General features: G+C 44.7%; 1 protein-coding gene across 3 annotated transcripts in view; it reads left to right on the top strand.

The window, feature by feature from the left end:
- The window catches only part of MYO18B (myosin XVIIIB), a 549,955-nt gene that overhangs the window by 494,385 nt on the left and 39,205 nt on the right, over positions 1–16,365 (top strand). For 2 of the 3 annotated variants that reach the window (XM_030218025.1, XM_030218024.1), the window contains exons 41-43: positions 4,506–4,639; positions 9,176–9,214; positions 16,059–16,223. In XM_030218025.1, the coding sequence (XP_030073885.1) occupies positions 4,506–4,639; positions 9,176–9,214; positions 16,059–16,223 (338 nt within the window). The remainder of the gene's footprint in view (positions 1–4,505; positions 4,640–9,175; positions 9,215–16,058; positions 16,224–16,365) is intronic. The other variant, XM_030218027.1, reaches the window with a different exon arrangement.

Raw genomic sequence — 16,365 nt, 5'->3', positions numbered from 1 at the left:
AAATCTCTTTATAAGTTGAAAACCCAGAACTACGCTCAAGATATTACGCGATAAGTTTCAGATCGCACAAATGCAAATGGAAGCATCGTAGCCATTCCTTGTTGCTCTCCCTATGAAGAAAGACTAAGGAGGCTAGGGCTTTTCAGCTTGGAGAAGAGACGGCTGAGGGGAGACATGATAGAGGTATATAAAATAATGAGTGGAGTGGAACAGGTGGATGTGAAGCGTCTGTTCACGCTTTCCAAAAATACTAGGACTAGGGGGCATGCGATGAAACTACAGTGTAGTAAATTTAAAACAAATTGGAGAAAAGTTTTCTTCACCCAACGCGTAATTAAACTCTGGAATTCGTTGCCAGAGAACGTGGCAAAGGCGGTTAGCTTAGCAGAGTTTAAAACGGGGTTAGACGGTTTCCTAAAGGACAAGTCCATAAACCGCTACTAAATGGACTTGGGAAAAATCCACATGTCCAGGAATAGCATGTATAGAATGTTTGTACGTTTGGGAAGCTCGCCGGGTGCCCTTGGCCTGGATTGGCCGCTGTTGTGGACAGGATGCTGGGCTCGATGGACCCTTGGTCTTTTCCCAGTGTGGCATTACTTATGTACTTATGTACTCAATTGACCGGCATTTCGTTGCAGTTGGATTTATCAATGAATGCGCCAACCTTTTAAAAGCTGCGGCCAACTAAGACAGAGCTGCTGGGGACTCACAGTGACTTTCCTGTGAGCCATCGGTGGGTTACCGTTAGCCAGACTGCATGCTTCCAACATTTGGGTAGTCAGTGCTATGGAATAGAAGACATTACTGTACATTATCTAGCAGCTTCCCTCTCTCAGCGTTTATGGCTATTAATTAGTAGGGGGTAGGCACCCAGAAAGTTTTTGTTCCTTGTCGTTTCTCATGTTGTTTGCGGGAATTTCTGTTTCATTCAATTTTGTTTGGCCGTTTTGTAGTTTTGTCAGTTTTTCCAATAATAGTGTGTGTCCTTGTGAATTAGGGTGCACTAACCCCCTCATTCTATAAACTTGTGTGCACAATTTGACACTTAGCATACAAAGCTGTGTGCACAAATTAGAGAGTGATGCCAGTTGCATGTGTAACTTAATTGTTAAGTTAGCTGCTAATTGGCTTAACCAGTTATTTCAATTGAATAGACCACAATTTTCATGTGTGGGGACTTTCAAAACAATATACTATAGTCCTTGTCCCAAACCACCATAATCTTTCATCTACTCTTGTTAACTTTATTCCTTTTCTTTATATATCATTTTAAACAATGTAATACTCTGTAGCCTAGTGGTTAATGCAGTGGACTTTAATCCTGGGGAACTGAGTTCAATTCCCACTGCAGCTCCTTGTGACTCTGGACAAGTCACTTAACCCTCCATTGTCTCAGGTACAAAATAAGTACCTGAATATATGTAAATTGCTTTGAATGTACTTGCAAAAACCACAGAAAGGCGGTATATCAAGTCCCATTTCCCTTTCCCTATTTGAGATTCTACATGGAATGTTGCTGTTGCTACTATCTGAGATTCTGGAATGTTGCTACTATTTGAGATTCTACATGGAATGTTAATGTTGCTATTCCACTAGCAACATTCTATGTAGAAGCCTACCCTTGCAGATCAGCAACGCGGCTGCGCAGGCGTCTGTTTCTGTGAGTCTGACCTCCTGTACGAACGACTCACAGAAACAGAAGCCTGCGCGGGCACATTGCTGATCTGCAAGGGCAGGCTTCCACATGGCATGTTTCTAGTGGAGGAGTAGCCTAGTGGTTAGTGCAGTGGACTTTGATCCTGGGGAACTGAGTTCAATTCCTACTGCAGCTCCTTATGACTCTGGACAAGTCACTCAATGCTCCATTGCCCCTAGTACAAAATAAGTACCTGAATATATGTAAATTGCTTTGAATGTACTTGCAAAAACCACAGAAAGGTGGTAGATCAAGTCCCATTTCCTTTTCCCTATTTGAGATTCTAAATGGAATATTGAGATTCTGTTGCTGCTATTGGAGATTCTACATGGAATGTTGCTACTCTTTGGGATTCCGGAATCTTGTTACTCTTTGAGATTCTACATGGACTGCTGCTAGTGGAGGAGTAGTCTAGTGGTTAGTGCAGTGGTCTTTGATCCTGGGGAACTGAGTTCAATTCCCACTGCAGCTCCTTGTGACTCTGGGCAAGTCACTTAACCCTCCATTGCCCCTGGTACAAAATAAGTACCTGAATATATGTAAACCGCTTTGAATGTAGTTGCAAAAACCTCAGAAAGGGGGTATATCAAGTTCCATTTCCCTTTCCCTTCTTCGGGGATCATCAGATACTAATGCTGCTCTCACCATATGAACACAACTTTCAATGTTCTTTTATCCATCCAGGAAAAATGGTTGAGGCGCAAATCTTCATAGATCAACTCACATTCACTATACATTTTTACTGGATTCCCATCACTATATTTTTCAATAAACTGTTTCTAACATTATGCTTAACAGTTCATAACTGCACTTATCTTTCACATCAGCACCACTTTATCAACAGGAGAACCTCCGCCAACGCGGCCAAGTTTCGTTATCTTCCTCAGGGAAGAGGTTCCAGCTACAGAACAAACATGCTCCTGCATAAGTTTAAACAAAATAACCAATTATTGGCTATAATTAGTGTTAATTGGTACTAATTTGCAGTTACATGCATAGCTGCCCTTAGTTGGTATTCTGTAAATTGAGGGGCCCTTTTACAAAGGTTTGTAAGAGCCTACATGCATCCAGAATGCGCCATTACCACCAGGCTACCGTGTTTCTTCCAGTGGTAATTCTAAATCTGGTGCATGCTGAAAAGACACGGTTGAAAATATTTTCCATTTTCTACCGCGTGGCACTTACCCGGCAGTAGATGGCACTGTGCGCGCTCTGCATGCCTACCGCCCAGGTAGCATGTGAGACCTTACTGCTAAGTCAATGAGTGGCGGTAAGGTCTCAAGCTGAAAATGGACATGCGCTGGTTTTTATTTTGCAACACATCCATTTTCTGGCCCCTTAAAAAAGGCCCTTTTTCTAGGACGCAGAAAAACTGGCCCGGCGCACGCACAAAAGATGTGCTTACACTGCCACAGTCCGGCACGCGCACAAAATCCATAGCACGCAATTTCAGGGGGGGGGGGGAGGGCGTGGACCTGTGAAAGGCATGTCTAGCAATTATCTCCCTAATTCTATAAAAGTTGCCAAAAATTGTGCACAAAAAGTTGGATGTGCGCCCAATTTAATTAAATAACAAGGTAATTAGTACCAACAATTAGCTTTTAACAAGCAATTATCGACACTAATTAGATTTAATTGGAACTTATGTGCATAAATTTAGGCATAGGATCCATGCCTAAATTTTATGTGCGAGGAAAAAAAGGAGGTGCGGAAATGGGAGGGTCTTGGGTGGAACAGGGGGCATTCCTAGCATTTATGTGCGTTATAGAATAAGGGTGATACACACCTAATTTAGGTGCGCACATTTGCATCACGTTTCAGTTGTGCAAATGACCGCATCTAAAGTTAGGCTCGATTCCAGGGTGTAAGCTCTAGTCTATAAACCGTGCCTAACTTTAAGCGCAGGTTATAGAATACAATTACTTACATGCCTAACTGACACCAGGTGGGAGTAAGTTGAGGAGTAGCCTAGTGGTTAGCGAAATGGCCTAAGAGCCAGGGGAACTAGGTTCAATTCTCACTGTAGCTCCTTGTGACTCTGGGCAAGTCACTTAACCCTTCATTACACCAAGATTGTAATCACAGAAAGGTGGTATATCAAATCCCATCCCCTCCCCCCTTCCCAATCACACCAACCATTAAGCTAGCCTAAGTACTCATATCTTAAGTTAACTGTAGATTTACACTAGTGCTCTATAACAATAATTATATGCACAATAGTGACATCATTCCCGTGCCTAGCTTTAGATGACCTGTAAAGAATTACCCCATCGTGAAAAGAGGGTGGACTATTTTCCCAATAGTAACATAGTAGATGACGGCAGAAAAAGACCTGCATGGTCCATCCAGTCTGCCCAACAAGACAACTCATGTGTGCTACTTTTTGTGTATACCCTACTTTGATTTGTACCTATGCTCTTCAGGGCACAGACCGTATAAGTCTGCCGAGCACTATCCCCGCCTCCCACCACCGGGTGTACATACATACTAGTGACATGCACAGCGGTTTGTGCGTACTTGGTGGTTCACTATCGGGAAAGAGTGTGCACTATTATTAGTGAACAACAAAACAGGTCGTGTTTTTTCTGCTTTTTTTTCTTTTGGTAACGACATGCAACAACATAGGAAATGTCATTGACTTTTCTTATATCATTGCACACTACTCGTCCTTATATTTTGCACAGGTGATACAGGATCTTTGTATTCTGATGTTTCATTTTCCTGGTTTACTGTCTTCAGGTGTGCTCAGGTCTCTGCTAGAGCTCTGCACAGATAAATAACAGAAACATTGTTTCTATTCCTTCAGGAAAAGCAGGCGGATGAGCTGTCAGCAGTGAGACAGACATTACAAGCTGATCTTGAAACATCCATAAGGCGAATTGCTGATCTACAGGCAGCCCTTGAAGAAGTAGAATCAAGTGATGAGAGTGACACCGAGAGGTAATCTTCTTCAAAATTAAACCGTTGGCTCCTGTGTACAATTTTAGGCAAAAAAACTGTCTTATGAATTCCTGCAGCCATGACTTGGGAGCCACAAGAGTCATAAGATCAAAGGCCAAGGATAGTACCAATACATGTCAGAGGCACTGTCCCAGATTCACAAATCAGAATGCTTGCAAACGAAAGCAAGACAGATATTACGTAAAATTTCCATTCTCAGAATATTGTGTATGATCAAAATACACAGCTATATAACATAAGAACATAAAAATAACCATAGTGGGTCAGACCAATGGTTCATTTAGCCCAGTATCTTGCTTCTAACAGTGGCTAATCCAGGTCTTAAGTATCTGGCAGAATCCCAAAGAATAGCAAGATTCTGGAATTCCAAGCAGGCCGTACAACGTGCAGGCCGTCAGAAACAGAAGGAAGGAAGAAGAGGACCTCAGCTGGCGGGGTCCCCCGCTAGCAAAGGTAGGCGATGGCGGGTTGGCGGCGGGAGGGGGGGTCGAGAGGGTCGTTGGCAGGGGGGTCCAGGGCCAAATCTACAGGGGCCCAGGCCCCCGTGGCCCCACGTGGCTACGCCCCTGCAGCACACTACAGTATCATTGAATATTCGGGTATGTACGGCAAACCAGACGTTAACCATTCACTGGTCGATATTTAGACTGATGCCCAGTTAACTCAACAGATAACGTTCGGGTAGCTATTTTGCTGTTCTAACTTTATCCACATACTTAGCCGGTTAGTGAATTGGATATTGCTGCTAACCAGCTAACTTACAGCTCCAGCCAAACTCTGTCCCCAAGACCACCCCTAACCTAGCTGTTAGGGAATGGCTGGTTAGCAGTAAGATTCCGCAGCACTACCCAGGTAACTTCTGCTGAATATCGGCAGCTGGCCAGTTCAGTGGGGTTTAGTCATGCAGGAGCCTCTCAATATTCAAATATAGTTAGGATGATTTAACAACATCTCACCTAGATTTGGAGGGTGAGAAGGGACTTATTTTAGTTCATTTTGGGACCCTTTTACTAAGCTGCGGTAAAAGGGGCCCCTACCTGACCTGACAGCCCAGACCTGTCAAACGAGTGAGGGAGGCACAATCCTCCCGCACTTTACCATGTGATCAGAGATAATAGCGCGCATAACTTTGCATGCTATTATCTCTGATAAAAGGGGAGGTAAAGCCCCGTGCTGTCCAGTGCTATTTGAGAGCGCTGTTTGGAACAGCGCGGGGGCGTTCGATCATCTGGGCATCAGATTGTGGCTGTATAAATGCAGCAGAGATGCCCATAACTTACAAGTGGAAGCCCCGCCCATGCTCCACCCATATGAATGCCCCCCCCCTTGCATTTACACACTATCCCCAAGATTCTGAGTAAGGTGCAGTGAGTTGTGCGCATTAAATTGGGCACACTCCCAATTTACATGCAACTTAACTGAGTAACGAGCCAATCAGTGCTGATAATTGATTGATAACCAATTATCAGCATTAAATGGCAACAACTGGAATTTACACGTGCTTCTTTTTAGGCGTGTTCTAAGAAGAGGCCCATGTAGGGTTACCATATGTCCGGATTTACCTGGACATGTCCAGGCAACCAGGCGGGTTTTGCCAGCCTGCCCGTTTGTCCAGAAATCTGGGCAAACGGGCAGATTGCTAGCCTCCCTTCCCCTTTCTTACTGCAGCCCTGGTGGTCTAGTGACCTCTTCCGCCTTCAGGGCAGGAAAGAGCCCCCTCTTTCCTGCCCAGAGCGCTACCCTTCATGCATCCTTCCTGTTGGTGATCCTCGGTGCCGATTCAAAATGGCCGCCGAGAGTTGAAGTGACTTTGCGAGACTTCAACTCTCGGCAGCCATTTTGAATTGGCGCCGAGGATCACCAGCAGGAAGGAGGCATGTAGGGCAGCGCTCCGGGTAGGAAAGTAGGAGGTCACTAGACCACCAGGGCAGTAGTAAGGTAAGGGGAGGGGGGGCGACGGGGTATGTGACAGGGGGGAGGGGAAAACGTGACGGGGCGGAGTGAGGGTGTGAAAAGTGGCGGAGCTAGGGTGTGAAAGGGGATGGGGTGGGTGTGGTGGGGTGGGGCATGTGTCCTCTTTTTGGGGGGACAAAAAATGGTAACCCTAGGCGCATGTAAGTTCTAACGCATGTAGCTGAAAAAGGGGCATGGACATGGGAGGGGTGTGGCATGTCAAGGGCACCCCTCAAATTTACGTGTGTGGTTATAGAATTTGGGGGAACCGCGCCTAATTTAGGCGCTGGTATTTGCGCCAGGTTTTCAGTGGCATAAATGGCCACACCTAAATGTAAGCGCATTCCCTGGCCCTTTGCGCTATTCTATAAACCACACCTAACTTTAGGTACGGTTTATAAAATAGTACTAACTGTTATTTTTGGATGCACCTTTCTTTTTAGGCGTCATTTACAGAATCTGGCCCTATAATCATAGTTAATCTTTTATACCGTTTCAACTCCAGATGGCTCAGAATGGTTCACAACAGAAATCAATTAACATTCAGGAGAATCAAATACAACATAAATTTCTCAGGAAACAAGAAAAATTCAAATCATGTCATACGATACTTCAAGAGTAGTATTTGGAGAAAACCAAGATTTAAGTAATGTCCGAAGTAATTAGTCTCTGTTCGAATAATAGAAGGCGAAGCGTTCCAGATGTGCCAAATTCAGTCAATGGCCCTGAAAAATAGCCGTTGGGAAAAGTCAGCGCTCAACGCTACTCTATAAAAGGCCGTCCAACATGAGCGCCCTTTACAGAACATCACCTAGCGTGGATTCCCATACCCAACTTTGGGCGTGAGTACTTGCAGCAGTTGAAACCTGGTGTCAATCCTGGTACGCAAGTTGGAAGTGGATCCCCAGAATTGTATAACAATGCTCCTGCTATGGCCATGCCTCTTTTGGGTTGCACACTATGGCAATGGGATTTGGGCACCTGGGCTTATACAATAGCACGCAACCCCTAATTGGTGCCAATTAACATCAATAATTGATTGGTAGCATCCAATTATTGATGTTAATGGCTCATTAATCAAATGGGTTGTATGTTCTTCTCTGGGTCACGTTTAAATTTGGGCATGGATATTTGGGCGCCCTTTATAGAATCCAGGGGTATGTCACATACTTGCTCCCTTACTGAATAGCGCTTAGTCACTTCGCTGCCACCCGTGAAAGTGCCAGATTTCTGTACATTTACATGCGCAAGTGGCACATAATTGCAGGTGCCCAGTTATAGAATCACCATTTCTATGTGAAGAATGCACACCATGGACGCCTAGAAAGAGCAAACTGCCTGGGTCTTCTACTTGCGATCTATGTTGGTCTTGCAAACAAACAACAGGAACCCTTATGCACCTTCTGCTAGAATGTCCTAATTTAGTATTATTCTGGTCAGATGTTTGGGACAAGTTAAAAAGGAGTTTTGGGTTTCAAGAATCTTTTCTACCAAAGTATGTAATCTGGAAGTCCACTTGCCACCCCATTTATATTTTTAGAGAACGATTATTTGACTTCTTAGTCTCTATTGCGTTGAAATTAATAATATCGCACTGGAAAGATAATTCTCCAGTTAACGTTATCCTTTGGTGGAACTGGATCTTATTATACAAAAAATATGAGCAAATGTCAATAAACTTTACACCCGGACCCAATAATGGTCCTCAGAAATGGAAAACCCTGGACCTCTTTCTTTTATCCACGGCTTAGCTATATAGACCACTGTTTGAACTCAGCTTAATGTATATATAGTGCTGGGCAGACTTATACGGTCTGTGCCAGAGCCGGTGGTGGGAGGCGGGATTGGTGGTTGGGAGGCGGGGATAGTGCTGGGCAGACTTATACGGTCTGTGCCAGAGCCGGTGGTTGGGAGGCGGGGCTGGTGGTTGGGAGGCGGGGATAGTGCTGGGCAGACTTGTACGGTCTGTGCCAGAGCCGGTGGTGGGAGGCGGGGCTGGTGGTTGGGAGGCGGAGATAGTGCTGGGCAGACTTGTACGGTCTGTGCCAGAGCCGGTGGTGGGAGGCGGGGCTGGTGGTTGGGAGGCAGGGATAGTGCTGGGCAGACTTGTACGGTCTGTGCCCTGAAAATGACAGTTACAAATCAAGGTAAGATATACACAAAAAGTAGCACATATGAGTTTGTCTTGTTGGGCAGACTGGATGGACCGTGCAGGTCTTTTTTCTGCCGTCATCTACTATGTTACGTTACTATTGCAATATAGCACATGTTGTTTTCTTTTCTTTCTATGTTTCTTCTTTTGATCAATGTATTTTCGAAAAATTCAATAAAAATATATTTTTTTAAAAAGTGCACACCATTAATGATGTTGCCCCCAAAATAAAAATTAAAAAAAAAAATACAAAAAAATATAAAATCCTAAAAATGGCACAGGAAACTAACAAGAGTGAAAACTGTTGCTCTTCATACCCCTAGCGGACACACTCACCTTCCATTGCATGTAAGAGCAACATATTCCATTGTGAAATGAAGTGATTGATTATCTTGTCTTCCTTATTTTAGTGTCCAGACAAGTCTAGAATCCTGCTCAACAAGAGATATGTAAGTAAACCCCTCAGGGCAGCTTGCTGGTTAGTGCTTCCCTGGAATGCCAGCCTACATTATTGATAGCTAGCTGTCAAAAAGACATTTGCTCTATACATACCAATGCATAGACAGCCTATGGTTATGTGTTCTTATTTAAATAACTAGCAGAAATGTAGTGAGAACTTTAGAATACGCTGCTTGTTTTATTTTTTATGTGATGCCACCTGGGTTTACTGTATTCATTCTTGTGGTCCTCGGTGTGTTCCAGTAACGACTGAGGATACTTCTAAATACCGTAAATTCTGAGCTCCGTTTTAGAAGGGACTTGGAGAGGGGAATTTAGATATGCAAATACGGAAGTGGAGAATTCCCTCTTTATTTTGCCGGAACACGGCTGTGTCAGATTATATAATAAAGACCTGTAGTTACGCATCCGTTTTTTTGGCCACATCCACTGTTGTTCCCCCCCCCCCCCCCCCCCCCCCACACACACACACATAAACATGATGAGCATCACCAGGAGTAAATAGCCCCTTTTTCAACCTGGCTTGTACAGGTGTATTCTCTAAACCAAAGTGAATATATGTGTCGATACTAAGCTTATATTTTCATATGAATGACACACGTATATTATTGCATAAATAAGGGGAAAAGGCCTCAGACGTCCGTGGTAATACAGCACCCTACGGACCGGTCTGTGTTGTGTTAAATTAAATCAATACTCTACAGGCCCCAGTCTATCATCTGCCAGAAAAATCTCTTTAAAAATAACCAACTTTAAGTTTAATCATTTCAGCTTGTCTATAAAAACATGTGGAATTCTGTTTAGCATGCAGCGCACTTACCTTTTCCCAATGGGACCCATTTCACCAATCTATAATGTTGTTTCATTTTTTTAAGAAGTTTACAAAAACTTAGTATCAAACTGAGGCTACTCCTGTAACAAACCTTTAACTGACTTCCACCATCTTGGTTTCCCTGCTGACATTAGCATGCTAACGGCAGTTCAATATATACACTCACCGCTGTACATATGGTCATAAATGCCACTATTTCACCTGAGCTCTATTCTGCAAATACCCACTTAATTTACATAGCACTTATTTGAAAGGGGGCGTATACAGAGGTGGAGCATGGGCAGAATATGTGCATAAATTAGAGATTACTATAATTTATGTGTATATCTCTTGCATTTGGATGCTAACACTTACACTGGCTCTATGGTTAGTAGGTTACTATAATATAATCTAATCTGGTATTTGTTGACCACCAAATCCCTTACTGATTCAAGGCAGTGTACAGGATTAAAGAACCAAAATAAAAATCAAGTACACGTGGAGGGGCATAATCGAACGGAAACGTCTATCTCCATGGGCGTTTATCTCCGAGAACGGGTCCGTGAAGGGGCGGACCGAAGCGTATTTTCGAAAAACATGGACGTTTATCTTTTTTTGAGCTGAGCGTTTTTGTTTTTCAGCGATAATGGAAACCGAAAGCGCCCAGCTCAAAAACGAATAACTCCAAGACATTTATTCATGGAAGGGGCCAGGATTCGTAGTGCACTGGTCCCCCTCACATGCCAGGACACCAACCGGGCACCCTAGGGGACACTTTTACAAAAAAAAAAAAACAAGGTAAAACAGCTCCCACGTGCATAGCACCCTTCCCTTGAGTGTTGAGCCCCCCAAATCCCCCTCAAAACCCACTGCCCACAAGTCTACACCATTACTATAGCCCTAAGGGGTGAAGGGGGGCACCTACATGTGGGTACAGTGGGTTTGGGGGGCGGTTTGGAGGGCTCCCATTTACCAGGACAAGTGTAACAGGTGTGGGGGGGGGATGGGCCTGGGTCCACCTGCCTGAAGTCCACTGCACCCCCTAATAACTGATCCAGTGACCTGCATACTGCTGCCCGGGAGGTGGGTATGACATTTGAGGGTGAAAATAAAGAGTTGTGAAACGGCATATTTTGTGGTGGGAGGGGGTTTGTGACCACTGGGGGAGTCAGGGGAGGTCATCCCCGATTCCCTCCAGTGGTCATCTGGTCATTTAGGGCACTTTTTGGGGCCTTATTCGTGGAAAAACAGGGTCCAGGAAAAGTGCCCTAAATTCTCGCTAAAAACGCATATTTTTCTTCCATTATCGACGAAAGGCGCACATCTCTGATCGCCCGATAACCACGCCCCAGTTCCGCCTTCGACAAGCCCCCATCAACTTTGTCCGCATCCGCGACGGAGTGCAGTTGAAAACGTCCAAATTCGGCTTTCGATTATACCGCTTTATTTGTTTTTGTGAGATAAACGTCTATCTCCCGATTTGGGTCACAATATAGCCATTAATACAAATCACCAATATAAATAATCTGATAAAGACCATTATTAAACAGATTGAACAAAAAGATATTCATTAAACAAAAATGTCTGAAGATTTTTATGAAATAAAACATGAGAGTTTTCAAATCTTAGGCCCAATGGTAAAAAATTCCATTAAAAAGCAACTAGCTATGAATATGATCGGTCATAATGTTGTTTAGACGCTTAGGGGTATATTCTATAAGTAGCGCCTAAAAATCAGTGCCAAACGTTTAACACACTAAGGTGGTCCTTTTACCAAGCAGCAGTAAAAAGAGCCCTTGCGCTAGCGGCAGGAGTCATTTTTGCTACGTGCTGTGGCCCTTTGTACTGCAGTGGGTAAAAAAGGCTGAAAATAGCTATGGCCATGTGGTAATAAGATTGCCCTTACCGCATGGTCATATGGGAGGGGGGGGGAAGCACTTACCACCACCCATCGACGTGGCCGTAAGGGTTCCTGCGCTAACCCAACAGTAACTGGGTAGAATGTGGCACTGCCTGATTACCATTGGGGTAGTGTCACGCAAAAAAAACACGGCCCAATTTTCCCTAGCGCTGGGGCTGGAACTACCACCGGTGCCCGCGTCGGGTCGGCAGTAGCTCCAGATTAGCGTGCGGTAAGCCTGCATTGGTCTTACCGCCACTTCGTAAAAGGGCCCCTTAGTGCAATTGTATAAAGAGTATGCGTTCTTTATTGAATCACTCATAAGTACATAAGTATTGCCGTATTGGGAAAGACCAAAGGTCCATCGAGCCCAGCATCCTGTTTCCAACAGTGGCCAATCCAGGTCACAAATACCCGGCAAGATCCCAAAAATGTACAAAACATTTTATACTGCTTATCCCAGAAATAGTGGATTTTCCCCAAGTCCATTTAATAACGGTCTATGGACTTTTCCTTTAGGAAGTCGTCCAAACCTTTTTAAACTCCGCTAAGCTAACCGCCTTTACCAAATTCTCTGGCAACGAATTCCAGAGTTTAATTACACGTTGAGTGAAGAAAGATTTTCTCCGATTCGTTTTAAATTTACTACATTGTAGCTTCATCGCATGCCCTCTAGTCCTGGTATTTTTGGAAAGCGTGAACAGACGCTTCACATCTACCCGTTCAACTCCACTCATTATTTTATAGACCTCTATCATATCTCCCCTCAGCTGCCTTTTCCTCCAAACTGAAGAGCCCTAGCCGCTTTAGCCGTTCCTCATAGGGAAGTTGTCCCATCCCCTTTATCATTTTCACTCGTAGACAGAAACTGCACCTAACTATACGTGCCTGCAATTAGGCCTGCTGTGATCAGGCTTTAATACAGGCACCTAAAGTAAGATGCAGTTTGGCCATATTCTATATCAACATGCATAACATTTAGGAATGCCCTTATCCATGCCCCCAAATATGTACGCCCGTTAGGATTTACACCCACATCATTATATAATATGATATGCACGTAAATCCTAATTATTGCTAATTAGTGTTAATTATTGGCATTCCTTTTTTTTTTTTTTTCTTTGCTTTACTTAGGGGTCCTTTTACTAAAGTGCGCTGAAAAATGGCCTGAGGTAGTGTAGACGCATGTTTAGGACGCGCACAGATCTATTTTTCAATGCCTTTTTAAAATTTTGACCGAGGGGCGGGAGGGGAAGGGAGAAAATCTGGGAAAGTTGAATATGAAGTGTTAACATACATGGTTGTAACATGAGAGACGTTGTTTGTAAGCACTGTGTTTCGGAAACAATAAAAATGATTATTAAAAAAAAAATTTTTGACCGAAAATGGACATGCGGCAAAATGAGAACTGACACGCGTCCATTTTGGGTCTGAGACCTGACTTACTTCGCGGTAAGGTCTCATGCGTTAACCGGGCAGAAATGGTCTACGCGCGTCAAATGCCTTTTACTGCCCGGTAGCTTCATGCGCCAGAAAATAAAAATTATTTTCTGGCACATGTAGTGGACACGCATCAAAAATGAAAGTACTGCCCAGGCCACGCAGTAACTCGGAACTGGCGCACGTTGGGCGTGCGTAGACACTTATGCAGCTTAGTAAAAGGTCCCCTTAGTTTTTAAAACCACTTTGATGTATTCTACCGAAAGGTGGTATAATCAATACACATAAACATAATTGGTTATCAACCAATTATCAGCGCTGATTAGCTCATTCTCAATTAACATAGTAACATAAAGTAGATGACGGCAGAGAAAGACCTGCACGGTCCATCCAGTCTGCCCAACAAGATAAACTCATGTGTGCTACTTTTTGTGTATACCTAACCTTGATTAGTATCTGCCATCCTCACGGCACAGATCGTAAAAGTCTGCCCAGCACTAGCCCCACCTCCAAACCACCAGCCCCCCTCCTCCTACCGGCTCTGCCACCCAATCTCTGCTAAGCTTCTGAGGGTCCATTCCTTCTGAACAGGATTCCTTTATGTTTATCCCACACATTTTGAATTCTGTTACCGTTTTCATCTCCACCACCTCCCGCGGGTGGGCATTCCAAGCATCCACCACTCTCTCTGTGAAAAAGTACTTCCTGACTTTTTTCTTGAGTCTGCCCCCCTTCAATCTCATTTCATGTCCTCTAGTTCTACCACCTTCCCATCTGCGGAAAAGCTTCATTTGCGGATTAATACCTTTCCAATATTTGAACGTCTGTATCATATCACCCCTGTTTCTCCTTTCCTCCAGGGTATACATGTTCAGGTCCGCAAGTCTCTCCTCATACGTCTTGTAACGCAAATCCCATACCATTCTCGTAGCTTTTCTTTGCACCGCTTCAATTCTTTTTACATCCTTAACAAGATACGGCCTCCAAAACTGAACACAATACTCCAGGTGGGGCCTCACCAGCGACTTATACAGGGGCATCAACACTTCCTTTCTTCTGCTGGTCACACCTCTCTCTATACAGCCTAGCAACCTTCTAGCTACGGCCACCGCCTTGTCGCACTGTTTCTTCGCCTTAAGTTACGTGTGTTAAATTGGGCGAGTGTCCAGTTTAACACGTATAACTCTTAGCACCACATATAGAATTTGGCCCTAAGTGCTGTACCGGAGGATAAAGAAGAATATTATTACAGTTACATTTGAATGTTAATTGAGAAAAAGAACGAAAAAATTAATTCAACAATTAAATTGACTTTAAACTATGTAATAATTTGAAACCTTATAGATAATCCTAGCTTGCACTGTGCTCGGGTCTAAATCAGGGGCGTATCTGGACTCCGGCGGTAGGGGGGGCCAGAGCCAGAGGGAGGGGGCACATTTTAGCCCCCCCCCCCGCCGCCGCCGCCGAGCCCCCACCGCCGAGCCCCCACCGCCACCAATGACTCTCTCTACCCCCCTCCCGCAGCCAACCCTCCCCCGCTGCCGTTCTTACTTTTGCTGGCAGGGGACCCCAACCCCCCGCCAGCCGAGGTCTGCTTCCACCTGCCGCTGCCTTAAAAACTTCTTCTTCAGCCGGCGGGGGACCCCAAACCCCCGCCAGCCGCCCCGCGGTGTTTAAAATTCATCTTCGGCCTCCGTGGCCGTGCTGCTGTGATAGGCGCTGTTGAAATCCACTTCGGAGTCTGACGTCGCAGCACGTACAACGACGTCAGACTCCGAAGTGGATTTCAACAGCGCCTATCACAGCAGCACGGCCACGGAGGCCGAAGATGAATTTCAAACACCGCGGGGCGGCTGGCGGGGGTTTGGGGTCCCCCGCCAGCAAAAGTAAGAACGGCAGCGGGGGAGGGTTGATGGCGGTAGGGGGGTCCAGGGCAAAATCTGCGGGGGCCCAGGCCCCTGAGGCCCCACGCAGATACGCCCCTGGTCTAAATGTTAGTGGACATACCCGGGTATGCTAGTATTCTATAGAGAAAACTGGGCATCTATGTCGCTGTGTAGAACAGGGGCCAGATTCTATATATATGGCGCCTGAAAAACCGCATTTCTGCTTAAGCGTCTTCTAAGAGTGGTACCTAGATTTTGGTGCAGTATATAGAATATGCTTTGTTGATATCCTAGCACCTAAAACTACGCCCCTCCCTTTACACCAGCTAAAACATGGCGTAAATACCGGCACATAGATTTAGGCGCAGAGGGCCATATTCTATAACGGTGCGTGTAAATTTTGAAACCCCCACAAAATTTCCCCATCCACAACCATGCCCCTTTTTCCCTGTGCGCAGTAGGATTTAGGCGCAGTGCGTTACAGAATATGCTAAGCGAGTTGTGGGCGTAAATTCTAATTATTGCCAATTAGTGCTCAGTGCTTGTTAAGTGCTGTTAACAATTCTGATTAGCTTGTGAAGCCAATTAAGTTATGTGCATTGTTATAGACTATGCCTGGATTTCGGCTCAGAACGCTAGGTGCGCCAATAGAATCTGGGGGGTAGGCCCCTATAGGTGCTCTGCATGTCTTTTTCCACTTGTTCAACTCTTATAAAATACCACAAAATTGGGGCGAATCCTTTAGTACATCTGGCTAAGACTTTGACTAAATGCTATTTGCTGTCTATTGCTTTTAGTGACAGCCAGTCAAGCATTGGCTCTACTCTAAGTTTGGACCTAGCAGGAAGTGTCAAATCGTGGCTAGGATCTTCCGCGGGATGGGGAACACCCTCTGAAGCTGGCACAACCAGAAGTTTCTCCAGACAGTCTATAGCAGACAGCATCACCCTGCACAGTCAAAGGTAAGACTCCCAATGGTATAACGACCACTGTGCTCTGTTATTCAAAAAAGGAAAGAGTTGCAAATACCGGTACCAGTCTGCGAGTTATATTTTCTGTGACACGAAGCAGCTCACAACGTTTTCTGAACAAAACTGTGTTTTA

Source organism: Microcaecilia unicolor, chromosome 11 (genome assembly GCF_901765095.1).
Source record: "Microcaecilia unicolor chromosome 11, aMicUni1.1, whole genome shotgun sequence".
Classification (NCBI taxonomy): Eukaryota; Metazoa; Chordata; class Amphibia; order Gymnophiona; family Siphonopidae; genus Microcaecilia; species Microcaecilia unicolor.
The sequence above is the reverse complement of the archived record's forward strand: the minus strand, read 5'-3'. Positions and strand labels throughout refer to the sequence as shown.